Source organism: Labrus bergylta, chromosome 18 (assembly GCF_963930695.1).
Source record: "Labrus bergylta chromosome 18, fLabBer1.1, whole genome shotgun sequence".
NCBI lineage: Eukaryota > Metazoa > Chordata > Actinopteri > Labriformes > Labridae > Labrus > Labrus bergylta.
Genome location: NC_089212.1, coordinates 2,822,201 through 2,847,984, shown reverse-complemented (window position 1 = coordinate 2,847,984; position 25,784 = coordinate 2,822,201). Strand labels below are relative to the sequence as shown.

The 25,784-nt window shown below is 40.7% G+C and overlaps 3 protein-coding genes across 3 annotated transcripts; 2 read left to right on the top strand and 1 right to left on the bottom strand.

Annotated features, from left to right (window-relative positions):
* Positions 1 to 565: 565 nt before the first annotated feature.
* LOC109990851 (tubulin beta-4B chain) lies at positions 566 to 4,446 on the bottom strand. The gene is made up of 7 exons (XM_020643093.3): positions 4,289 to 4,446; positions 3,965 to 4,073; positions 2,860 to 2,970; positions 2,411 to 2,655; positions 1,987 to 2,309; positions 1,535 to 1,879; positions 566 to 1,419 (listed from the first exon to the last, which is right to left on the bottom strand). Exons 1-7 carry the CDS (start codon positions 4,343 to 4,345, stop codon positions 1,272 to 1,274), a joined length of 1,338 nt encoding a protein of 445 aa, XP_020498749.1. The 5' UTR covers positions 4,346 to 4,446; the 3' UTR covers positions 566 to 1,271.
* Positions 4,447 to 5,752: 1,306 nt separating this feature from the next.
* Positions 5,753 to 13,784, top strand: nrde2 (NRDE-2, necessary for RNA interference, domain containing). The gene is given in 20 exon segments (XM_020643091.3): positions 5,753 to 5,879; positions 6,130 to 6,229; positions 6,318 to 6,357; positions 6,359 to 6,522; positions 6,669 to 6,809; positions 6,930 to 7,195; positions 7,587 to 7,813; positions 8,228 to 8,452; positions 8,566 to 8,755; positions 8,993 to 9,126; positions 9,655 to 9,775; positions 9,946 to 10,118; positions 10,249 to 10,420; positions 10,526 to 10,746; positions 10,886 to 11,381; positions 11,627 to 12,054; positions 12,196 to 12,335; positions 12,543 to 12,684; positions 13,184 to 13,255; positions 13,432 to 13,784. Coding segments are annotated over 20 exon segments (3,639 nt in total). The 5' UTR covers positions 5,753 to 5,818; the 3' UTR covers positions 13,558 to 13,784.
* Positions 13,785 to 16,406: 2,622 nt separating this feature from the next.
* On the top strand, positions 16,407 to 25,491 carry LOC109990841 (calmodulin-1). Its single transcript, XM_020643084.3, has 6 exons — positions 16,407 to 16,604; positions 22,851 to 22,881; positions 23,030 to 23,173; positions 23,283 to 23,389; positions 24,031 to 24,166; positions 24,364 to 25,491. Exons 1-6 carry the CDS (start codon positions 16,422 to 16,424, stop codon positions 24,390 to 24,392), a joined length of 630 nt encoding a protein of 209 aa, XP_020498740.2. The 5' UTR covers positions 16,407 to 16,421; the 3' UTR covers positions 24,393 to 25,491.
* The last annotated feature ends 293 nt before the right edge of the window (positions 25,492 to 25,784 follow it).

Sequence of the window (25,784 nt, the reverse complement as noted above, 5' to 3'; positions counted from 1 at the left end):
ATGTGTGAATATGTGTTTCAGTGTCTAGATGCTATTATTAACTGTTAATATGTTTATATTTGTGCTGTTTTATTTATGTATTGCTGCAGCCCCCCCCCTCAATATATATATTTTTTAAGTGTTTTATGATCCTTCAACCTATTTTTTCTGTCAAACCTTAAAGGCGCCTGATTCATCATTACTTTTTTTGTTTATGATCATGTCAATCAACATGCTCCTCGTGTCTGCATCTCAATTGCTGTTTGTTTTAATAAGAGCTTGATGGAAAATAAAAATTACATTTAGCATTTGTCTGGATATATTTTTCCATAGACAAACGTTAATTGAAGCTGTGGTTTCCATGGGTCCATGAGTTGAGGACCTAAGTACACTGGTACAATCTGAAGTGCTTTACAAAAACTCTAGGATTGTTGTTTCTTGTGTTTAAGTCTTTAAGCTTGACATCCTTGTATGTTAAAGGCTGATCAAAATGAAATGAATATCATGTTAAGGCTTTATCGTTTATGATTAATAATAAGCTATCAGTGTTTGTAAGTAAACAAAAGAAGTACTAATTCACACAGCATAGCACCAATTCTTATGTCTTTATTGAAACCAATCGTTTACATGTCAACATCCAGTAACAAAAAATGGATCAGTGACCAGCTCAAGGCACTTTTATTTAAAACTTTTAGACTTGTAGTGCAAGAGATTTATTTGATCTAGGACAAATTCAGATTTAATTCTGCCAAAAGATGAAATTCCATATGTAAGCAGCAAATTCAATAAAGAGTGCCTCAAAGTGATCAGTGTTACATTCTTAAAGCTGTAGTTTGTAAAAGATGAACAGAGGTGATCATTTTCAGTTTCCCAACAAAACCATGGGGGGGGGGTTTGTTTATCTGCTTTATCTGTTTTGCAGTCAGTTACCTGAAGGCTCCTTGAAAAGTGTAACAGTATGTTCCAACTTGGACTTTGAACGGGTGGATTGACACAGAAGTTTTTTTATTTAAGTTTTTAACATTCATATCCAAAGCAGGAAAGGAGAAGAGAACTCCTGACAGCAAAAAATAACAAAGTGTGAAAACAGAACAGACAACGTTTAAAAAACAAACTTTGAGGACCCATTTACACTCCGGTTAAGGCTGGATAAGTATTCAAATGTATGAATGGACTTATTTGATGACACTCCACTGGAAAAATGCGACCTTGTTTTAATAAACGCAGCAGTGATTTGAATGCCATTGCTCAGCCCTAACTGTTGCATAGGAAGACAGGGGTTATGGTACTGTCTAGGCTAAGTCCTCTTCTCCCTCCTCCTCAAACTCTCCCTCTTCCTCAGCAGTGGCGTCCTGATATTGTTGGTACTCGGACACCAGATCATTCATGTTGCTCTCAGCCTCAGTGAATTCCATCTCATCCATGCCCTCGCCAGTGTACCTGAAACAAGAAACACTCACTCAGATGTGTGGTGACAAACTCGTTTGAGTCTAGAGGTACAATGAGAAGTCCTGCACAAACACAGGGACAATCATTTCACTGTCCTGATACTTACCAATGGAGGAAGGCCTTGCGGCGGAACATAGCAGTAAACTGCTCTGAGATGCGTTTGAACAGCTCCTGGATGGCTGTGCTGTTGCCAATGAAGGTGGCGGCCATCTTGAGACCGCGGGGAGGGATGTCACAGACGGCGGTCTTGACGTTGTTGGGGATCCATTCCACAAAGTAGCTGCTGTTCTTGTTCTGAACATTAAGCATCTGCTCATCTACCTCCTTCATTGACATGCGGCCTCGGAAGATGGCGGCGACTGTGAGGTAGCGCCCGTGGCGTGGGTCACAAGCTGCCATCATGTTCTTGGTGTCGAACATCTGCTGGGTGAGTTCAGGAACGGTCAGTGCCCTGGGAAAAAGACAAGATAATGGAGTTAAGATTCATGTCACATGCATTGGAAACAACATAGTGAGGGTTTGATTAAGTGTGTAAAAAGCATGCTTGTGCCTCTCTACCTGTACTGCTGGCTGCCGCGGCTGGTCAGGGGGGCGAAGCCCGGCATGAAGAAGTGCAGCCTGGGGAAGGGCACCATGTTCACGGCCAATTTCCTCAAATCGGCGTTGAGCTGCCCGGGGAAGCGCAGGCAGGTGGTCACCCCACTCATGGTGGCTGAGACCAGGTGGTTGAGGTCACCGTATGTGGGTGTGGTGAGCTTCAGTGTGCGGAAGCAGATGTCATACAGAGCCTCATTATCAATGCAGTAGGTCTCATCTGTGTTCTCCACCAGCTGGTGGACGGAGAGGGTTGCATTGTACGGTTCAACGACTGTGTCTGACACCTGAAATGTGAAAGAGAAAGACAAAAAGAGATGAAGGTAAGAAATAAAGACAAGAGGGGCGTGAGACAGAATTTTAATGACATGATTTCTATGTTATGAACCTTGGGTGAGGGCACCACACTGAATGTGTTCATGATGCGATCTGGATACTCCTCTCGGATCTTGCTGATGAGCAGCGTGCCCATACCAGAGCCGGTGCCTCCACCCAGCGAGTGGGTGAGCTGGAAGCCCTGGAGGCAGTCGCAGCTCTCTGCCTCCTTCCTCACCACATCCAGGACCGAGTCCACCAGCTCCGCTCCCTCGGTGTAGTGACCTTTAGCCCAGTTATTACCTGCTCCGCTCTGGCCTGTGTGACATGCAAATACAGAGATTAATCACAGCTGTAGAGTCAACACTTCCTGGATCTGATTCTATTGGAAATATGACTCCATCACACAAATAACTGGTATTCTGTTTTGAATATATTAAAAGTTGAGCTGTGAAAAATGACTTTCAGCTATCACACTATGGGAATGTCATCAACCCAAGTTACAACACATTTCATTCTCACCAAAGACAAAATTGTCTGGTCTAAAGATCTGGCCAAAGGGACCAGACCTCACAGAGTCCATCGTGCCTGGCTCCAAGTCCACCAGCACTGCACGAGGGACATACTTGCCACCTGGTGAAGAAAACAGAGGGACAAAATGGAAAGTTAAATCAATACCCCACAGTGTTAAAGCACTTATATCAAGCAAAGCGATGCTCATAGCTTTTGAGATGATATTGTGCATAAAAAAGGTGCTAAGGAACAACTTTTTCAGCGTCCATGGGATGAGGTGATTACTGCTTGGCAACAGATTCTAATGTCTAATAATTTGAGTTAGTTAATGCAATTTCTACAATGACTGTGCTGTTTTCTAACTATTAATCATTATGACTTCGCATTTTTTGCAACGACATTATTGATCATATTTCTTTTCAGATAGCATAAAATATATGAAAACTAATTTCTAGTTTAGTCCTGGATCAGAGCAGTTTAATTGTGAGATGAGATGAGATTCAACTTTATTGTCATTACACATGTATACAAGTATAGAGTAACGAAATGAGGTTTGGCACCTCACCAGAAGTGCAATAAGCAGAAAGTGCAAGAGTCTGTGCTATGTACAGTAATTACAAAATTTACAGATGTAGACTAAAAAAAGTGAATTATTAGGTATATCTGGATGGCTGGATTAATGGGATGCTATAAATATAAATAAATGCTATAAATATAAGTGTATTCTTAGGATTATAATATACAGATTAAGGTGCAGTGAGCATGCTATACTAGATTAATTAATTAATTGTCTGATCGTTTTTAAGTTTCTGATTAAATGCAGTAATGTATCAGTTATTTAAAGTTACACAAGAACTAAACAAAATACTGTGATTCAATAGTTCATGGAGACGCTTCTACATTTGGTTTGGTTTTTAGTATCATGGAAACGAGGAGACAGTAACCAGGAAGGTGAGTCAATCAGTAACACTTTTCAATGGCGTCCAGCAGGATAAGGACCCCCTGCTGGGTGGATACGGTACTATCGAGCCTTGTGCTTAGTATTGAATTACCTTCCGTAGACATGAGATAATCTTATTGTGTAGACCGACAGATTGAACAAAGTGGGGTTAACCTGATGCTTCGTTGTAATACACGTTGATCCGCTCCAGCTGCAGGTCGCTGTCCCCGTGGTATGAACCAGTTGGGTCGATTCCATGTTCGTCACTTATCACCTCCCAGAACTGGAACCGGGAATAAAAACAATAAAGGAATATCATTAAGTTAGCTGGCTAAGTCTCAATACTGCGAAACCCAACAACGCATTGGTGGGCCGCTATGCTAACATTAGCTCTGAAGCTAAGTAAGCTCAACGAGTAGCCCGCCCAAACCACTTTTAAAATGTGCGCTCTTTCAAAGATCGTTACAAAGTTATGTTTCAAAACAAATATATTCTTACCTTTGCTCCGATCTGATTTCCACACTGGCCGGCCTGCAGATGTACGATTTCCCTCATTTTCTTTTATTGAAAATTAAACTTCTTGACGACGGAAACAGGCAACACTGTGACTGCTATCGGACTCAGCAACGGACTAACTGGAGAATGCAAGAGCAACGCATTCTACCAAGCGGTGGGTGAACGCGATTGGACAAAGTACACGTCCGTCAAAGCCCACCAGCGATGTTATTGGTCGAGAGAAAAAAAAAAAAGACTTCTGATAGGATGGCGCTTGAGATTCGTTGTCCTGGTAACACAATAGATTTTCAAACATGTATTATTGCATGGACACACCTAAGATTGAATTTTGAGCGTGTTCATGCGGGTTTAAATTCAACATTCGAGTTTCAATAAAAAATTAACAACTCATTTGATTTAATCTTTTAACACGAGCCTCGCTGCTGCTTTAAAAAACATTTTAAAAACTTTTTCTCCATCTTGTGATAGAAGGAAAATATTAACAACGCCTTCATCATTATGCTGCTAACGGTATTAAGACAAAACAACGAGTTATGTGAAGTAATCATACATGCAAGTAATTGCTTTTTTTCGCCACAATAGGGTGATTGGAAGCCATAAAACCAATGCGAAAATACACTCTGAGTTAAAAAATAATAATAATAATTTTGCTGCTAGTTTTCAGGGTCTAGTCTTTAAATAACCTACTTGTAGCAATGAAAAGTGTAATGTTACCCAATAAATCCAAATATTTCAACATTAATATTAAGTGTTTGTTCTTCATCAAATACCTCAGCTTTTACAGACTTCACTATCATGCTACTGAAAGTATATTCTAGTCTTAATCTGTGGCTCTGTTGAAGGAGAATTATTCCTCTTTATCATTCCTGCACAACATATTTCCATTGGTCTGGAAGTATAAACTAGAATACATAGATGTTGTGGTAAACTATTCTATGTTCATAATGAAATAATGATGGTGATCATTCCTCCTGATTTCTGTCAGAAAGTTATAGATTAATGGATGGTTGGTTGAATCTTTATTTAATAGCTTTAATAGCTGTAGTTAATGTTATTGTTGGGGTGCTTATTATTGAAGTTTGTAGTCTGCCACACACTTTATTACAATTCAATATTTCACAACACTACTTAAAACTGGACTTCAAAGTCACTGAGAATATAATATCAGCTGTGGTCATACTAGCTTATACCACAATATCTTTTAAAACAAAGGAGAAAATAATATGTAAAAGAGTTTTAAAGATTGAAGATTAAATTCAGGCTCTTTCAGAGGTGCAGATAGCCTAATATCTAATTTTACATATAAATTCCGACTCCTTGTTTTTTCACATTTCAGAGTTTTTAAACTATGTTTATAAAGTAAAATAAAAAAAAAAAAAAAAAAAAACACGTGCAGATAAAATCGACACCAAAAGATAAATAAAATGGAAGAAAAAAATGTATTTCCGGAGGTATTTCCGTCTAGTGCGTGACGTCATATTTGTGTGACTGTTTTTATGCGACGTTACTGTCATGGCTCTGTTTCCATCATTTGCTGAAGAGGCGACTAACAAAGTTGAAGATTCGCCCAAAGGTATCAACTCCTCCGTACTCAATACATTTTGATATAGTTTTTTTATTCTTCTTAATACTTTTGTGTCATTTTGTTGAGAAGATAAGCCCACTAGACTCTGTACAAACTTACAGGAGCTGTAGTCTACTTGTCGCTGTAACACTATGTGTAACATAATAACTTTGACTACAAGCCTTCTCAGTGTATGATAATGAATCGCCCCCATAATCCTTCTCTTGACTGAATAACACGTTTCTTTGTTTTATTTTAGAATTAGACTGGCTGAAAAACAAGAGTTTTAGGAGCGGAGATGCCCTCTCTCTTCATCATCGGTTTGCTGAGAAGACCAACGACAGGCAGAAAGAATCAAGGTGCGATCATTAGAGCCCACATTAAACATGAAAGATGATTCTGTTTCAGTGATTTGGGTTAACATTGTGGTTACCTTCTTATCAATAGTGTTGATAAAGACGTAAGCTCTGCAGAACAGGAGGAGGAGGGAAAAGAGTAATGTGCCCCCCAAAAAGAAAAAAAAGAAGAGTGAAAAGAAGAGAAAAAAGAAGAAGAAACACAAAAAGAAAAGCGGGAGGTATTCTGACAGCAGTGGGTCTGACTCTGACACCATTTACCCCAGTCAGCTTAAAAAGGAAGAAGAGGAAAATGGGTATGGACACACACCTAGCTGCTTATAGCTAATGCTCTTAAGTTTTGATTTGTTGCTTTACCCCTGCTGTTTATTGGTTGGTTTGTTTATTGGTTGGTTTGTTTATTGGTTGGTTTGTTTATTGGTTTGTCTTTACATCCACACAGTTCCCAACTTGCACCAATAGCAAGCCATTTCTCTTGGTTGGATGACCTTCAGACACGCACAGAGCAGCTGTTCTGTGTTGACCGTAAAGCAGACTCTGCCAACTGGACGTACAAGTCCCTATACAGAGGAGATGTAGCCAGGTAGGACACATGTCATCAAGTAACTTTAAAGACTTTGGTTGGTAAAACAGATGTTTACTTGGATCAAAATGCAGTGTAACATAATTTAAATGATCATTTTTGAATCTCTTTGTGTGCCAGGTATAAGAGGAAAGGAAGCTCATCCTTGGGTCTGGACCCTTGCAGACAGGGAGTCAGCTGGGAGGAGTCAGAGTCAAATAAGAAACAGAAAGGCAGGGACAAGAAGAAATCAGCAGATAGATACTTCTCCACAGTCAGTCGCCAGCTCCTGAGGTCTGAGGCCCCTGTTCCTGCCATACCAACTATTCCTGAGTGCGGTGATGCCAATAGCCCAACCTCTTTTCTCCCCCTGCGTGACCATGAGGAGAAAAAAGGAGGACAGATGGGTAAGAGATTTCTCCACAACAGGTGGTGAAGATGCAGACATCCAAAAACCTGAGCTTATAAGTTTAAATACCATGCAGGTTATTTTAATTTCTGTTACTGCGGCACATGGGGAAATACAGTTTTAGGCTATCACATTCTTAACAGATAATAAGTTAAAATAGCCAAAATCAATATCAAAGTAAGGCTGACCTGATTTCAGGACCTTAATTGTGGATTGCCTTTAAAGCGTGGACCGTGTCCTCAGCTTGATAACTTCAAATTTGGAAACATTCATGGTTTGAGTGTACTTTTTCTGTTTTAGAGATATCATGGCTATATGACATATATTTGTTAGTCTTTTTCTTTTGATTCCTCACATCTAACTTCACACCTTCAATTTTTTCTATCCAGGTGACAGAGTGCAGACATCATGGGTCAATCCCCTGGGTGTGTATGACTCCTCCACAGCGCTCTGGCTGCAGGGGAAGGGACAGCCAGACCAGACTGAGGAGGAGAAGAAGGACACACAGACGAAGCAGGGTGCGGTGCTTTTGGCCGGCAGGACTGAAGAGTTTAACAGGCGACTCAGAGAGCAGCCAGAAGACACACAGCTATGGATAGAATTTATAAGATACCAGGTAGTGAAACTCTACTCTTCTTTTTTATTTAGATTAGTGCTCTCTCAGCTTCACATTTCTTTAAAAAAATGTTAACTGCAGAGATGTGCTTTGCAGTATTTGTATTTGTTTGTATGAATGTTTATGTGCAGTAACTTGATGTGCAGCTGTAGATCCTTCACTCCCAAATTCAGAAAGTTAAAATCCTTTTTTTGTTAATGGAGCCTTGTAGATTTAAAGAGTTTTATCTTGCAGCCATTACAGCCTGGTAGGATGCTGCAGACTGAAACAATCAGACTGAGAAATTAAAAAAAAAAAAAACAACGTTTGCACTTATAAGCAATGTTGACACCAAAATCTAAGGTTTGAATGTCCTGTTTTGTTCTTCCTATGCAGCAGTACTTTGAGTGTTTATCTTCCTCTTTACCTCTATAGGATGAGCTGAGTGCAACAGTGTTTGGAAGCGGTGAGGAACAACAGGGCAGTGATTTGGCTGAGCGTCACAAGTCTTCCTACAGGGCAGTCCTGGAGAAGAAGCTCAGCATCGCAGAGCGTGCAGTCGAGACCAACCCGAGATGCATCGACCTGCAATTGGAGAGGCTCAAGATCTGCCAGGAGCTGTGGGAGCCCTCACTTCTAGCTAAAGAATGGAAGAAACTGGTTTGTCCACAGTGTTTAAAAGCTTTTATTTAAATCATGTGTAGCATGTGATCCTGTGTTGACATGTGTCTATGGCTTAAGGTAATTCTGGATGTGTCATCTATTGGATTAAGGTGTTCGTGCACCCAAACAGTGCCCCCCTGTGGAGGAAGTATCTGCTGTTCACCCAGAGCTACTTCAGCAACTTCACTGTGTCCAAGGTGAACTCAGCCTATGGGAAGTGTCTCAGTACGTTGAGCGCTGTGCGTGATGGCAGCATGGTCTCTCATCCCATCCTGCCCGGGCTTGAGGAGGATATGTTGGGTAACACAGATTTAGATTTGCATTTACAATTTTTTGGAACCTGAGAACTTTAATGATGCCAATTGCATACTCATTTAACCTGGTTCGATTCTCAGTGGCCTCAGTGGTTTGTTAAAACACAGACGCTTATTATCTGCATTTGATACATCATATTGAATGTATCAATATTTGAATCATCATCACACTTATTAAAAGTTGTTGTACATGTCCTGGTTGCCTTTTTTTTTTTCTGTCCAGATATTTTCATCCAGCAGTGTCACTTCCTGCGTCAGGCTGGTCACTCAGAGAAAGCCATTTCTCTGTTTCAGGCCATGGTCGACTTTACTTTCTACAAACCTGACAGCGTACAGAAAATGTCCACTAAGCAGCAGGTAAACACACACACACACACACACACACAGAACAAATCTGCTGTTTATCTGAATTTAAAAAAACATAAACTGGGAATTACAAGAAAGTTGATTGTCACATAGCCGGCCTGAATGCATTTTAAATGAATCAATATCCGTGCAGCATGCCATCAAGGGCTCAGCTGATCCTGGTGAAAAACTGCAACGTCCAGCAGAGCAGAACAACCCCAAAATGCTAAACTGACTGATCAAAGTAAAAATAAGAATAAGAAAACCGTCTATGTTATTAAAATCCCCTCCAAAAAACTGGATGCAGCTGAGCAGCCGAGGCATGTTCTTCCTTAAGTGGCCTTAATGAAAGCTCCTGTTGGGATTGCACACCATGTTTATTTGTGAGGTTTCAAAGGTGCTGGTCGATGGATTAAAAAAAAAAATCTTTAGGATCTTACTCTCAACACAGAGTCAGGAACACACATCAGAGCTGTAGTTATTTTAATAAAGTGTAAATGTTTATTTTAAGTTAGTTTATGTTTCTATGTGTCTTTACAGGTTGAGTTCTTTGAGCCTTTTTGGGACAGCGGGGAGGCAAGGGTTGGAGAGGTTGGGGCCAGAGGTTGGAAGGCTTGGATGCAACAACAAGAGAAAGGAGGGTGGTTACAACCCAATCCAGGTAAAACACACACACACACACACACACACACACACACACACACACACACACACACACTAACCTTTTAAGAATGTTACCTTATTCATTTTTGATTTATGTCATGAAAAACGATTTTAGAATAACAAGAAAATGATTTCCATGTTGGTGTCTGTATGTTTTTGCGTCCACAGAGGAGGAAGAGGAGGAGGAAGAGGAAGGAGAGGAGGTAAAGGATCGGAGCCAGCCAAGATGGACAGTCTGGTTGGATGTGGAGTCATCTCGGGAAGCAGCCCACTGGCTGCCCTGGAGGCCTGACAAAGCCAAGGGCCAATCAGAAGAGGACTGTGAGGATCCAGACAGACAGGTACTGGTTGAAGCTGTCTCTGCCTTGTCATGTATTCTATGTTTGTATGCAATATGTAATATTGATATGAAGCTAATAAACAGAGGCACATTTTTTAACTCTTTGTTTATCTCTGTCTCTCCAACTTAAGGTGTTGTTTGATGACATCGGTCCGTCCCTTATTTGTCTGTCTTCACCAGAGCTCCAGCTCCGTCTTCTTCTCCGTTTCTTCTCATTCCTTGGCCTGCCTGTAGACTCAGTGCTCTCTGCTGCGTCCTGTCACCCCGGCCTGCTCCTGGAGAACCTTTCTCTGCTCACTAAGGGTAAAAAAGACAACATGGGTCAAAAGAGGGTTTTTTCAAAAGTTACTTTAAATCTTTTAAAATATAATCAGGAATTTACAAATCTGTCTCCATGCCACGTCCTAGGGAATGATCTCAGCCATCCCCTGACCTCCGGTGACCTACCTGACCTCGGTGTGGACTCTGTAGGTCACATGACCACTCTCCAGGGAACAAGGAAGTGGGTGGGGCTCGGGAAGCAAGGGGAAGGGTTCTTCACCAATGTTTTCCGCATGGTCCAACATGTTCTTCCTGCCCAGCACCGAGCCATCCTGTCACTCAGTTGGATGCGGTATGAGAAACTCAAAGTAAGTGTTGATTTATCTGACTCAGAAGTTACATTTAGATTGAAAGAAAAAAAAAAACGTCCATGTTTAAAAATAAAGATCTTACTTTTCTACCACAAGTGGTAGACCTGTGCACTAATTAACCTATTTGTAACCCCAGGTTTTGCGTTGCCTATGTAGCAGCAATAAAAAGCGCCTTCGCTCTCAGGGCAAGAGCAGCAAACGGGTTGCCAAGCAACTTCTCAAAGAACCAGACAACCGCTCGTCACTGGTGCTGTGGCGGGAGTACGCCCACCTGGAGTGGATGCTGGGCAACTTCGATGAGGCTCGCAAAGTCTTTTCCACCGCCTCGGCATTAGGGGGTACCAAAGGGCTGACTAGCCCCTCCCTCTGTGAGCTGTGTCTGCTGTGGGCCCAGCTGGAGGTGGAGGGTGGGGCAGGTTCACAAAGAGACGGCCTCTCTGATGTCACCATGTCCCCAGCTGTGTGTGTGCTAACTAGGCTAGCAGAGGGAACCTTCTCATCGTCCTCCTCATCATCACAGTCTCTCACTCCTGTTTCCATCCTGAAAGCCAGGAGGTCTTATGAGCAGACTCTGACAGCTGACTTGTTAGCCCTTGACCAAAACATCCACAACCTTGAAGTCAACAGAAAAGGTTAATATTCACAAACATCCTCAATCTGTTTTATTTGTCTAAGAGCACATCAGTATGTCTTTCCAAACATATCCCATTTGTTTGGATTAATGATGGCAAAGTTATTAGTCAAGATGCAACATGCAGGGACTTATGATCTAAGATGTATTTTGGGGCTGTTTGTCTTTATGATAGGGCAGTGGCTAGAGTAGGAAATTGGGATAGAGAGTGTTATCAGTAGTATTCTCCTCTTATTATTTCACAAGGTGAAGGGGACCTGCTTGGAGAGAAGCTGAGGCTGAGAGGCCTGGTTGGCTGCTACGCTCTGTTCCAGTACCTCACGATGGGCATCCAAGCAGCTAATGTTGTCTACAGCCAGGCTAGAGAGAGGATGGAGGAGCTGCACCACAAACTGACACTTAACAAACAGCTTAACAGTAACAGGGAAGCCGACCTAGGTGACTCGGTGGCTACCACTGAGGGTCGCCGACCTGGAGCTGATATTGGACATCTCAGCAGGCAGTGGATCAACAGGCTGGCTTCAGAGTGTGAGGAAGTTGCAGTACAGCAGGCGGGGTTGCTAAAGTACCACATGGGAAAAAGTGTGTTTCCACTGGCGACACTGAGACAGATGCTGACATCTGCTCTCTCTACCTGGTCCGGCAGCGCCCCTCTTTGGAGCATATACATACAGGTGAGCTCATCATTCAGTTCAGTTCAAATCAGAAAGTCACCTGCCCTTTTCTTCTTTTCCCAGATCTTTAAACTTAGCTTCAACTGAGTCAGTCCTTGTGTGTCCACATTCACAATGATCCTCATTCAACCTGTATTTTAGGTGGAGAACCGTTACCATAGTGCTGGGCGGGCCCGTCGCTTTTTCCACTCTGTAACTAGGGACAACGAAAGAGTGCTACCACGCCTCTTTGCCATTGTTGCTGAAGAACAAAGGAAGCAGCTGGTGGATGCTGCTCAGAGGTAAGGGCAGAACAGATGATGTGCAGAGTAATCTTGAAGCAGTACTCGATATGAAAATAATATGTAACAGCTTTACAAGATGACGTGATCTTTCTTTTTTGTTGATAAGCCAAAACAACTCTCACACAAGTAGTTACCAAAATTGACTTGACTTACAAAACCTTTTAGTAATTTAATCTTGTTTCCATAATCTTGTGGTGTTTATAGATCTTGTAACCATGACGCTGCTTTGCCCATCCTGCCAGAGAACGGCCTCAGCAACCGTATCCGTGGACTGTTTGAAAACACCATAGCAACAGAGCTGGGTTCTCACTGTCCTTTACTTTGGAGGATGTACATGAACTTCCTGGTAAGAAAATGATTAGCTGACTAAATCTCATTTCCTATACTTGAAAGTTGAGTCATACCCAAAATATCAGAGATGCAGATTTTGTATCTGCTCCTTTCCAAGATCAACCTGTTAAAAGGCTGAGGCGCTTACACTACTGCAAAAAGTCAAACAATGTTTATGGGTCGTTGTAAGAATTGATGGTGATTACGGCACCAAATCACTTTTAGTTTGTTTGTTTTTTCCAGACGTTCAAACCAAAAATGTAAATTTCAGAAATGATTGAAAAAGTCTGCCGCACCATGGGAACACTCTGATATATTCAGTGTGTAATTCTGCTTGTTTAGCATTGATCTTAGCCTATTTTCTCCTCATCTTCCAAATATTGACTCAGAGACAGACATATGTGAGCTAACATAACTATGCATGTAAACTTAAAGACCAAATATTGACCGTCAGTAAAGCCTTTTGGTTGAGCTTATGTGTGTGTAATTTGTATGTGTATATGTGCCATTTGTAGGTGTCAGAAGGGAAGCTGGATAAAGCCAAAGGGATCTTTTACAAGGCCTTACAAAATATACCATGGGCTAAGGTGAGACAGACATAACCATTATATTTCCTAACAACAGCTGTCCTCTTGTCTACATCGTTTTTTCATTGCACTAAAACTGTTCAATTCTCTTGCTCTCTGTCTTTGTGTGTGGGGTATGTATGAATGTTAATTTGCATTCATGCAAATGTGTGTGTATGTGACATGTGTGCAATCAGGGTTTGTACATGGACGCAGTGCAGCTGTTCCCCGAGCATCTCCAGGAGTTTGTAGATCTGATGACAGAAAAAGAACTCCGAGTGCGACTGCCTCTAGAAGAACTGGATATACTACTGGAGGACTGACACACACACACACACACACACACACACACACACACACACACACACACACACACACACACACACACACACACACACACAGCTGCAGTATAAAAGAGTTAAGTTGTTGTGATCTTCTCTAAGTTGGGCTTGAAGCCATCCTTTGTACATAATAACTTTTAACTCTTTTTCACAGCAAACTTTGACAATTTAATGACCAGACACTGATAATAAATATATGTTTCTCATTAGTACATTGTGGGCTCCAGGTTTGTTTATGCATGTCTGCTTATGGTGCATGTACTGTGACATATCATGAATTAAAACCATAAAACATGTTTTAAATGTATGGGAGATACAACTCCACACAATATTAGAAATTCTATACAAACACTAGTCCCATTAAATAGATGACACTTCCTTGGCATTAACTGTAATAGTATTATAATTATTACATTTAAAAGTTAGTCTTGTTTAAAGACAAGACAACCTTACCCAGAAACATAAAATAGAAACAAAGAGACAAGAAGTTTCACATTTTCATTTCTATTACAGTTTTTACAAGGCTACATACAATTTAATTATATGATCAGTGTAACTGTAAAATCGCATATCAAATAGGCCTAGGCTAATAAAAAAAATGTGCTGTAGGTATTTATATAGGCCAATATAAATCATCTTTTTTTTCTAAAAATAAATATTTTAACCTCCTGTTGCTCGCAACCATATTCGGCAGCTCACCTGAGAACTACCTGAGAGGCAAACTCTTTCGGTTTATTCATATCCACACAGAATCTACTGTACAGGACGGGTGGATTCGCTCCCTCCTTCTATCGTAGCCGCGCCGTGGTTTGACGCATTGCAGGTCCACCTTGGCCAATCAGCAGACACCGTACATCGTGCAGCGTATTGCGGTTCTGCTCTATCCAATCAAAATCCGTCTTTTAAAAACAAAACCGCAACTTTCCCAGTGCCGTTAGCCGCGACGATTTGAAAGTATCCTTCCGCCTGGTTAAGATTCGGTGTAACATAAAATAGTCCGCCACTGTGTAAATTACTTTCGGCAGATTAAAAACTGGCTTTTGATACGTGGAGACTCATTTCAAAAACATTTAGTTAAAAAAAATGTTCTGGGCGAAAACCTATTGTATGAACATCTCCATTATCCCAATGAAAGTTATGATTATAATTGTCTCCTCCTCATGTTTAGGTTGTTAAAGGTGGGCTATTATGAACTTAATAAGCTATTTCCTAATAGTTCTGCATACTGTCAAACATAATTTGGCTACAATTAGACAGCTGTTTTATTTGGGACATGTCATGAGACTCTGATTTTGATGCCAGATGTAATAACAGCCAATTGGCCAAGTCACAACAGATTTTTAGACCAGTGCCAGGTGGATGACTATATTGTGGCCACAAAGAGGACAGTGCAGTTAGTGCACAAGTACACAGTCACTGGAAGGTGTTTGAGACAGTCTCTGAAAGCAACATTTGCTCGATAACTCGGCATAAAATCGACTTCTGGCACTAAAAAGTAATGGCTACAAGTTAGCCCGGCTTACTTTTTTGGTTGTTCTAAACATCATGACCACAGAAATCTATAATTTAAATAGGATAACACATGCTATAATTGTATTTAGAGCACATTTCAAAGTATAGTGCAGAATTGCATCACATAGCCTATTAGTGTAATGCAGGAGAAACTCTTAAAAAGAATGCAGGGTAAGTTGTGCTTGTTAACATTAATGATAAAACTAGAAGATGAAGGGTTAATGTTAAATTGTCTGCCTGAAGTATTGAATGATAGTGGACCACACATTTGTGTTACTGACCTCCAGTGCAAAACAGAAATTGAGAAAATGGTCAGTAATTTCGCTGCAGTCCACCTGCCACATGGGTTTTCAGTAAAATGGAACGAAATGCAATTGAAAATGTGTTAATCAAAGAGTATTTCACTACTATGATGTGAATCTTATGAGCTTTAATTTTACTTATGAGAAGTCAATGTGCATATCAAGCCCTTAAGATCAATATCAAGAAAAGAAGAGGTGTATTTTTTCAGTTTTGGTCCATCCCTTTTGTTTGAGGCTACCCCACCATTGTTGTTATTATAAAAAATAATTTTGAGAAAGGATATTTGACCAGTGTTCATCAACAGGTCCTATAAGCTTATCCGGATTTTATTCAATTAAATCCAATCTAGTTTGTGTGTGGATGTAGGACTAACAGAGAAAGGGGTTTCATTATTGTACAGCAACTATAACGTTATACACCTGTCAATTTATCCAAGGTTATCCAACAGGGAATTTCAAAAACGTGTTCTAATATTTTGTAATAAAAAAAAAAAGATCAAGGAAACTTTAAGCACAATTACATTTATATCGAATTAAATTTAAATGATGTTCAAACGTTTTGTTAAGAAGCTAGTTTTCATGAGGTCTCAGGTTGACTACATGCATGAACGCGAATTTTAATGGGAAAATTCAAAAACAATCAAGGCCTTCAACAGTAATGGCATATTTTTGACGAGGTCTTGAAAAAGGGATGGGTCAACATTTTTATTTTATGTGCATTGTCCTCCATAGAATTGCAGTGTTTAAATCAGCAGCAAACTTTAAACCCAAGAACTATAGGCACATTTCTTCTGATGCCATGTGAGTGGTTGATTGGGCCTGACATCAGTCTTGCAGCCTATCATGCAAGCCCTTACAAAAGTTGAATTGTAGCCTTCTCATACTTAAAATTATGTTCTCGTTCACAATTGGATCTCGTTTTGAAACAATGTAGGTTTGATAAATTAAGATGAGGTTCCCTGTGTCAAGCTTAGTGAGAAAGGTAGGCACAACTCCAGAGTCGAGTGCGTGTGTGTGTGTGTGTGTGTGTGCATGCAAGAGACGGTGGACAGAGCTAGGGCCCCTCCCCCTCACAGTGCGGAGGAATACAGTGAGTCGTACAGCAGTGGTTCGTCTCGCCTGCCCGCCTCCTTCAAGCCTCGTTCAGTGGCAGCCGTCCATTTCCTATCTCCCCGTAGCGTTAGCAGACCAGCGTTTCCTACTAAAACAGACATGGTGAGTATTTAATGAACCGTTGTTTGAGATATGTAAGACTTGTTTATGTGTTGTGTTGACTTGAGGCGGCTTTTAGACTCTCGGGTGTCTCTCTGCTTGTCGGGTTGTTACGGAGCTCTGTAGCGGGTAGAATGGATTCAGCTGTACGTTAGCATGTTAGCTAGCTGCTAACTCTGTGACTGTAGACGAGGAAGAAGCTTCATTCTGTCATCGTTACATTTACTACTACACACTAATGAAATGATAACGATGGTTGAACTCAGCAGTTTAGTGTGCTGCTCGTTACAGGTGGCCACATATTGGCTGTGCTGGCAGCCGGAGTTAGCATCACAGCTACTGTAACGTTGTTCACATATTAAAGAGTGGTAAATGTGAGATTGTTAAGAAAGTGATGTTATCTGTGTGTGATGAATCTCTGCTTTTTTTGTATGCCGGGTTCATATCCAGATTTATGACCGAGCAAATGTCTGAGTCACAGAGTAGGACAGTTGTCCACTTGAGGGACGGATGGGTGAGCTTTGTGAGGTGTTTCCTGACAGATCTGCACCTTTAGACCTCCAGTTTCTGACCCTTGTGCTTTACACTGTCATCCTTCACAATCTGAATTATTATACTGTGTCACTTGTTGTGCATAATGATTTCAGATAACAACTGTCAAAGTACAACATGAAACCATTGTAAAAACCTGCAGTGGTCACAACTCAGTCCTAATGAGGTCAGAGAATATGACCTAACCACACTGGTTTGAACACCATTAAAACCAGTTTCTAAAACAGGTTTTTACAAATGAACTGGTTTCTGGATGCATATTTGGAGAATGTTTGACGTTTTTTTTTTCAATTCTTATTTTATCTATTTTGGAAGTCGTTAAAATGGGAACTTTATTTCCGTTTCTATGATTTATAAGCTGACATGTTTCTAGCTATTTAACCCGCTCTCAGCTCTGGTACTGAATCTGGTTAGTCCGCAGGGAGTGGTAGTGGTGTGTAGTTTGTTGCTTGTGGAGGTAGATGCTCACATTCTCGAAACATTCAATGCTCTGGAAAAACTGGATTAGAAAGACATTTTTTCAGACTATCTATAATTCACGATTTAATACAAACCTTGTTTGATCGATGTAAACTCCTGAAGTGTCTTTAATTATGCAGGAAAAGTTGGTAACTTCAATAAACTCTTAATGTTTTATTTATTCATTTTTACCAATCCTGCTGCAAGACGTTATTTAAATCCTTATTTGTAAAAACAAATCATATCGCAAGTACATCTTGGTTGAATCTTCTCATTTGATTCTTAATTTCTATTTAATGCTTATTTATACTTTATCTTTGCATGTATAACCAAATGGTTTCTGTTTCTCAATTAACTACACTTGTAAGTGTAATGCAATGGGGACTGAGTTCCAGAGTACATTTATTCATTCTGGATAAACTTCTGTTAAATCAGTAATGTTTTTTGTGCCGTTTTAAAGCATAGTTAGAAATATTAGCAGCTTCTTCTTTTTAATGGCAAATTACGTCCGGGTTGAGCATTGCATCATCTTGAGTGTACACTCAGTTTCCAGGATCTGTAAATGCTGACTTTTTACAACTTTTGTTATCTATAATTAACATGGTGGCCAATTTGAATGACAAGTATCCACAGCTACTCATCAACTTTATTACCTTTATGACACCATCTTAGTGCTCATATGTAAAATTTTGCCATAATAGTCACTGTAGAAAAGCAATGCAGTAGACCGCAAATTAAGATACAGTGCTGGTGTTCATCGATTGTTTGTTTAGGCAGCTAGTAAAGCAGTTACCTGTACCCCATGTAGGGATTATTAGGTCTTTATATTGCTTAAATAAAAACCAGGAAGTCCCTGGTGGACTTAGTCAAGTGCTGCTTTTTTAACACTTCCAATAGCTGGAGGTGTTTAAGTTCTAATGTATGTAGTCGGTCTCAGCAGTGTGCAGATACTGTTTAATTTTGTTGTGATACATAGCTTCTGTAGTAGATTATCATTAATGCAGCTTAAAACTCAACCAATGTTTTTATTAACTTCCAAACTGTATCATTCATATGCCAGATGGGTTTTCACGAGGAAAATGTGAAATACTCATAATGGTTATTCATTTTGTACGTTAAAGGTTTATCTTATCTTACCTTGAATGTTCTCAGTAACTTAAATCCATGTTAAATATGATCTTGATCTTTTTTTACCTTGTTGAGAGAAATTGTTATTAAACACCGTATATAGTCTGCTTGTTTTAAATGGTATATACCCAGAATAAAACACTTGTTTTGAGTGAATAGAAAACTGGTGTCTCTTTGGAAAATAAAAGATGTGAGAACTGCTGCTGCTGCAGCAAGAAAGTTGTAACTCATTCAGTGTTCTCCTCTTCAAGAAAACAATGGACCTTTTGATTCAAATTGATAAAATACTGTATTGAAGAGTTTTAGCTTCTTAATTGGTGCTCTTCCTTCAAGCATTAGTGTTGCTGCTGCTAGAGCTAGCCCTAATGTTTGTCAGCTTGATTGTCATTTGATGTTTAAAATACTTAATCTGTTATACAGTTTGAAGCAACCACAATCTGAAAAGTGACGGTGATGTGACCTAGAATGGTGAGAAATGAGCTGGTCGGACATGTTTAATTCTCCGGAGGGCGAGCTAAAGGTGCAGAATGAAGACTGTTGTTTATTTTAGCCATTCTGTTAGATCCAGCCATATCAAGTAAAGTGATCCAGTACTGGTATCTTTAATTTGCCTAGCCCTTTCAACATTTGGTTAGAATTAGTATCTTGGCCACACTCACACCTGTAGTATTGATTTTTGGATTTAACTCTTAAGTAAGTCATATTGTGTGTGGTTGCATAGCTGACAAAATATTGCAGGAGGAAGTAGTCAGTGGGATTTAGACATCTCTGCTGCAGTCATCATGTTTCATTCAATCTTCAGAATTGTTTTACAGAAGAAAGACTTGTCTTGTGAGCCAGCTTACTGTCGTCAGGCTGTAAAGCCTACTTAAAGTGAGAACTTTTTCTACAAACTAAACAGAAATTGTTGTGTTTCCATAGTCAGCCTTGATTACTAATGTGGGAACAAAAAGAACAGTCTAGATCAGCTCTAATTGGAAAGTGTCTTGAGATAACCAGCTATGATTTTTTTACCCCCAAAAAATAAATATAAATATAAATATAAATATATATATATGTGTATATGTATTGATTCTTTGGTTGATTTAACAGATTTAGTTAATGTGTATTTTCACAAATCAATTACCTGCTGAATTTCCCTCTGCGTTTTCACCTACTTTATAGTCCAGTGATTATAAATAAAAAGAGTAGGTCATAGAAATGAGTCAGCACATTGCAAACTGTTTCTGGCCATCAGTGATTAATCTCTTGATTAATTTAGTTGCTGCAGTGGATCAATCTATTTAAATAGGCTTTGAATTTCTCTTCCAATTAAAAAGGACACAGTCCATGAGTTTTAATAAAGTAAATGAAAGGGGCCCCATGACACTCTCTTGTACTAACTAACAGGAACATGGTTTTTATTGTCAGGCATCTCAGCAGCTTGAGAGGAATCTGGCCTTGGTATTAGAGGGGTAAGCAGCTTGTTAGCCGTGGCTGGAGCTTGCACACACAAACACACATCATCTGTCATAATCATCAGCCATTTTATATATTTAATTTTTTACAACTATTTAATCTGTTTCTAATCACTTAACACCTCATCCAATGTTATCAGAACGTTCTTCTGAAGAATTCTGTTCACTCCAGTTACTAAGATTAGCCTACCAACAATAGACATTTGAAATATGCAGCATTTAACAGCTAAGACTTGCCATTTAGGCAAAGTGCTCACAAGATATGAAATGAAAAACGGCCCGTTTCTCCACTTGTGCAGTGGCTCATTTCATTGGTCATAGTGAAAGCTAGTTTTACAGCATGTGCTTCGCTACTGGTCTTGTATGTTATGTTGTAAAAGTAGGACAACTGTTAATAATTCAATCGTACACATGGCTTCCAACATGTTTCGACAAATGTATTATTTTTTTTCTTGTTGGAAAAGCTAGTTGTGAGTTTTTGAGTCATAGAAAACTATTGAACCAGTGTGGATAGGGGCCCCTGTCAGTGGGGGCCATTTGGTGTGACCCATGATGCTGTCCAAGGGGACAGATGACCAGCCAACTGATCCCCCCTAGGAGCTGCAACTGTAGCGGTGAGATGAAAGGCAACCAGCTAACGTATGCATATAGACACGCACACAAAACCCCTGTGACCCCCCAAAGTCTGGACACTGTTACTCTCACACATCTTAAATTAATTTTCCTGACACATTTGAGTGACCTCCACTGGCAAGGCCTCCTGGCCTCTGCACTCACACGTTCTCTTTCTCTGTCAAAGTGTTGAAGGCTCTTCATCTGTAGAACTACTGCAGGAGGTGGTCACTTCATCAGTGTGTCCATTTTACTGTACATCTGACAGTTAAGCCATCATTGTAGCCTTAAAGACACACACGGACTCTGACATGGTGGCACAGGGAGCAGAGTTCTCAAAGTCTTGCTCAGTTGCAGTCAGAGAAGGACAGCGATTGGTAATGTACACTGAACTTGCATCGCTCCAAGACACCATGGAGAGAGATTAACAGTTAAGCAGGTAGCCGAGTATAACAGGAGACAGACTTATTGAGGGACAAATAAACGGTTGGACAAGTTACCCGGACAACATCAACAGGAGGACCTGCTTCCAGAGAGAGACATCAGCTGTCAGGTTGGTGCAAATACACCAATCCCACTGCCACTCTAGAGGACTGAAAACTTCTGTCGTCTATCCAGCAATTTGCTTACTCTGGACCGATCAAAAGACAAGTCCTGCAGTTATCCAGTCATCTGATACCCATTGTAGCTATTTACCTATCAAGGAGGACTGAAATCATCTGCTTTGACAAACAAGACTCAAACTCTAGTTTCTTTCACGCATACAATTATGTAACTATAAGGAGATGTCAAAATCTGTTGTACAACATTCCCTTCATTTTGTTTTTTATGAAATCAGGAGCATCTGATAGATGTCTGGCTATCATTTTTTTCATCCACCTGTTCCTCCCTCCCTAAGACAGCACTCCTGCCCTTGCTGCTATAATCCCCTCATTATGCTGCCGCAGAAAGTGGCTCTCTTTCCAGCTGAGGAAGAGCTGGTTAGCTTGTCCACTGTCTATGATCTCCTAGATGAACAAGAGCACTGCTACACTGAGCTCCTCGAGCAGCAGGAGAGGAATTACAGAGCCTTCCTGCAGATGCTGATGGACTCATCATCCAGCCGGATGGACAGCCTGGTCAGAGAGATGCAGGAGCTGAGGAGCTGCCTTCAGAGCACCAAGACCGAGTTAGCAGAGGTTAAAAAACAGGGAAGCCAGAACAGCAAGCGGGCTGAGTGTCTGGCTGAAGGCTTGGTGATGGTGCGGGGGGCAGTGGATGGCCTCGGCATGAAATCAGGAATAACTGGAGGAGGCTCGGGAGGAAGAGGTGTGGATCTGAAGCAGCGCAGAGGAGGTGGCGGGTTAAGACTAGATGGACGAGGAGTTGGAGGCAGAGGTGGACAGGCGAAAAAACCAGAACCAAAAGCAGTAACGCTGGTGGCAGACCTCACAGATATTCACTTTGATGGGCTAAAGGTTGTACTCAAATTGCACACACAGTGATTAATTAAAATTATAAAATAATTAATAATCCAAATTATTAATGGATTAATAGAGTTTGAAACAAGGAGGTATTGTCGTGTTGTCTTTAAAGCAAAGAACTCGCAGTGTTGTTGTATTTGGTATTTGAAGGTTATTCTGGTTCCTACTCAATACGACGTGTTAAAGGTAAAAAGATAAATGTTGCAACCTTTTTACCGAAAACTCTTTTGAGTTGATCTAGCTTCATGTTTGCTTGTTCTGCCCACTTCTTTCTCTGTATTAGACCTACAATTATATTTGAACCTTGTATCCATGGCCTTGTTTCAATTGTCATTCTTCATTAGAAATGGAGTTGAAATCAGTCTCTGGTCTAAAGTTGTTCTTTGGCTCATTCTTTTTGCCGTACCTGATACATGTTAAGATGGAGGTTTTTTTTTCCGCATGTTTACTTTACTTTACTAGTGTTTAATCACTCGTGTGATGCTATTGCTGATTTGCTTTTGGCAAGCATGAAAGCTTTTGAACATAGATAAAATTAATAAGTAATCTCCTGTCGTCTTTGTGTTTTGGATTTTTAGGCTGACCAACTAACAGAAGAGCAGATTGCAGGTAGAGTAACAATATGATAACACTACTTTTTTATCTTCAGCAATAAACACGTTCTTTGCAATGTCAAGACACCATCACATGACTTCGGCTGTTGCTAACATTTCCTCCTCCTTGGATCCTGTCCCTCTCCTCTCTTGCCTCTTTTCAGAGTTCAAGGAGGCCTTCTCCCTGTTTGACAAGGATGGCGATGGTACCATCACCACTAAGGAGCTGGGCACAGTCATGAGGTCACTGGGACAAAACCCAACTGAGGCCGAACTCCAGGACATGATCAACGAGGTGGACGCTGATGGTACGCTGATTCTTCTTCAATTTGTGGAGGGATTTAGTTGCAGCAGGTGTTTGTAGAGCTCTTTTAACAATATTGACTGATTGTATTAATGACCTCTCCCCCACCCCAGGCAATGGGACCATTGACTTCCCCGAGTTCCTGACAATGATGGCAAGGAAGATGAAGGACACTGACAGCGAGGAGGAGATCAGAGAGGCATTCAGGGTCTTTGATAAGGTAAGCTCCTTTGTGTGTTTTCTCATCAGCAGTTAAGCATTAATGTATGAAGGGAAGGTGTTTGTTCTGAGATCAGCTTTTAAGCTACAGCTGACAATAGCCCATTTTTATACAGAGATGTTGGGATAACTGTAAAGAGGGACTGTCAATATTCTGCCCATGGGTTATTTAACACTGAGCCAAACAAGGAAACATATTTCTGCCCCTGTGTTTTTCTGAAGCCAATGAGGCACCTAGCGTGACATGTAAAAAACAAGTTGGGCAGCAACATACATTTCTTTAAAATGTTACTGTTCTTTACTGTCCCTGAAACAGCTGTTCCAGTGATCTTGTCTTGTCTATGGAGGATAAGGTGCTCCTATAGCCTTTGGTCTCCTGACATTTTCCAATAGGCTGGCTGCTAACAGTAAATGGTGACAGGATGCACACAGAACATCCTCACAAAGTTACAACCTTGTCCCAACTTGCTAGTTCTCCCTTTTACATTGACATAGACTCAGCTCTGTTACTTCCTTCACTGCTGGGGTAACGGCTAACCAGTCTTTGTTCATACTTTTTTATAAAAAAAGAGATGCTACAGGGTCTGAAGACCGTCTCTGTTGTAGACTGTTTGACTGTAATGCTGTATGTTTGTTGGGCAGGATGGCAACGGTTACATTAGCGCTGCAGAGCTGCGTCATGTGATGACTAACCTGGGAGAGAAGCTGACAGATGAGGAAGTAGACGAGATGATCAGAGAAGCAGACATCGATGGAGACGGCCAGGTCAACTATGAAGGTACAAGAGAGCCAAGTCTGAAAACTTATATAGCACACTCAGGCTGTTCTTGTTCTGAGTTTTATAGTTGAATATGTTGTAGAACAGGACACACTTTGTGTCCCTGTCATCGTCTTTTTATTTAAAAAATATTATTGTCATACCAGATGATGTGTTTCTGTTTCTGATGTTCTTTATTGTTTTGTGTTCCTCCACAGAATTTGTTCAGATGATGACCGCCAAATGAACTGGGTTCAAAGCAAAGACGAAGAATCAGTCAAATGTTTCACTTACCTCTTATTGCAAAAATCTACATTTATTCATAATGTTCTGTATAGACAACTTAAACTGAATGTTGGAAGACTGAAATTCTGTTCATAAAAACAAGCTCAAAAAGACAAAAAGAAAATCCTAAATGAATCTGCATGTACTGGCTTGTATTCCCCGCCCCCCAGCGCTGTGCTGCCCAATCAGATCTCAACATGTTAGCTGAGCAGCCTCTCTGCAGCTGGCTGGTTTGGCCTCTGCTCCTCTGCTTCCTGGTTCCATCTGCCTGATGTCATGATGATTCTATGGGCTGGCCAATCGCATTTCTTCCTGACTTCCTGTTTTCTTTCTTTCTGTTCTTCATGCATGCAGCTTTAGATGGGTTACTGTTGGGGGCCCAATGGCAGGGGGCTGTCATTGGGTCTCAGGTTGGTCTGGGACCCACTGAGAGGAGGGAGGGTTAGTTGTTGGATGGATGGGAGTGAGTAAACCAGCGGAAACATTGCAGTTTGCTCACCTAAATCAAGTCAGTGACGACAGATATTTTTAAGAAAAATATTAAAATGGAATAAATAAGAACTCATTTTAGATTCCGTGTTTCTGGCATGTCAGGATACTCGCTTTATCCTTTGTGTGTTTACCTTTTTGAGGGGGAAGCTTGGGTGGGGTGTAGATTTGAGCCCCTTGGATGTTGGCTGTGTTATAGATTATTTGGAGGGGTGGGGGGACTTTCAAGAAAATTATAAACATGAGACATTTTTGGGGCAATATTTGACAGTTTCTGCAGAGATGGATAACTAATTGTTGGTAACAGTATATTGCCTCAAAGATTGCATGTTTATCTGGTGTCTTCGGGGGGGGGGGGGGGGGGTTGATTTCAGTTTAGTGGGGACGGGGTCGGTGCTTTGCAGCATTTCTATCTTGTGTTTGTGTGAGTTTGCGTGTGTAAGTGTGTGTGTGTGTGGGTGCGGCGAGGCCCGGCCCAGTCCAACTGTTCTGTTCAGTTCAGTTGATCTGCATTCCAAGTTGTACATGCTAGTCTTTACATTTTGTTTTTCCAATAAAATACCATGAACTAACATCTTTGTGTTTGTTTCTTCTAATGAGCGGAGTTGATCTGTTCATGGAGTCTGTGGGGGAAGTGCTGCTTTATGATGACTCATCATGTGCTACTTTTAACATACAATGTGTTTCTGTGTGAAGTGTAAGCACCTTAAGGCACTGAAGCCCACAAAGTTAGGGGGATAGGTCATAATCCTGCATTCCTGGATCTACTAATCACAGGATCATATAGTTGGTAAATAAAACACTAAACCACAAAACAGCTGGACTCAGTCACAAGTACTGGCACTATTTCAAACAATACAGCTAC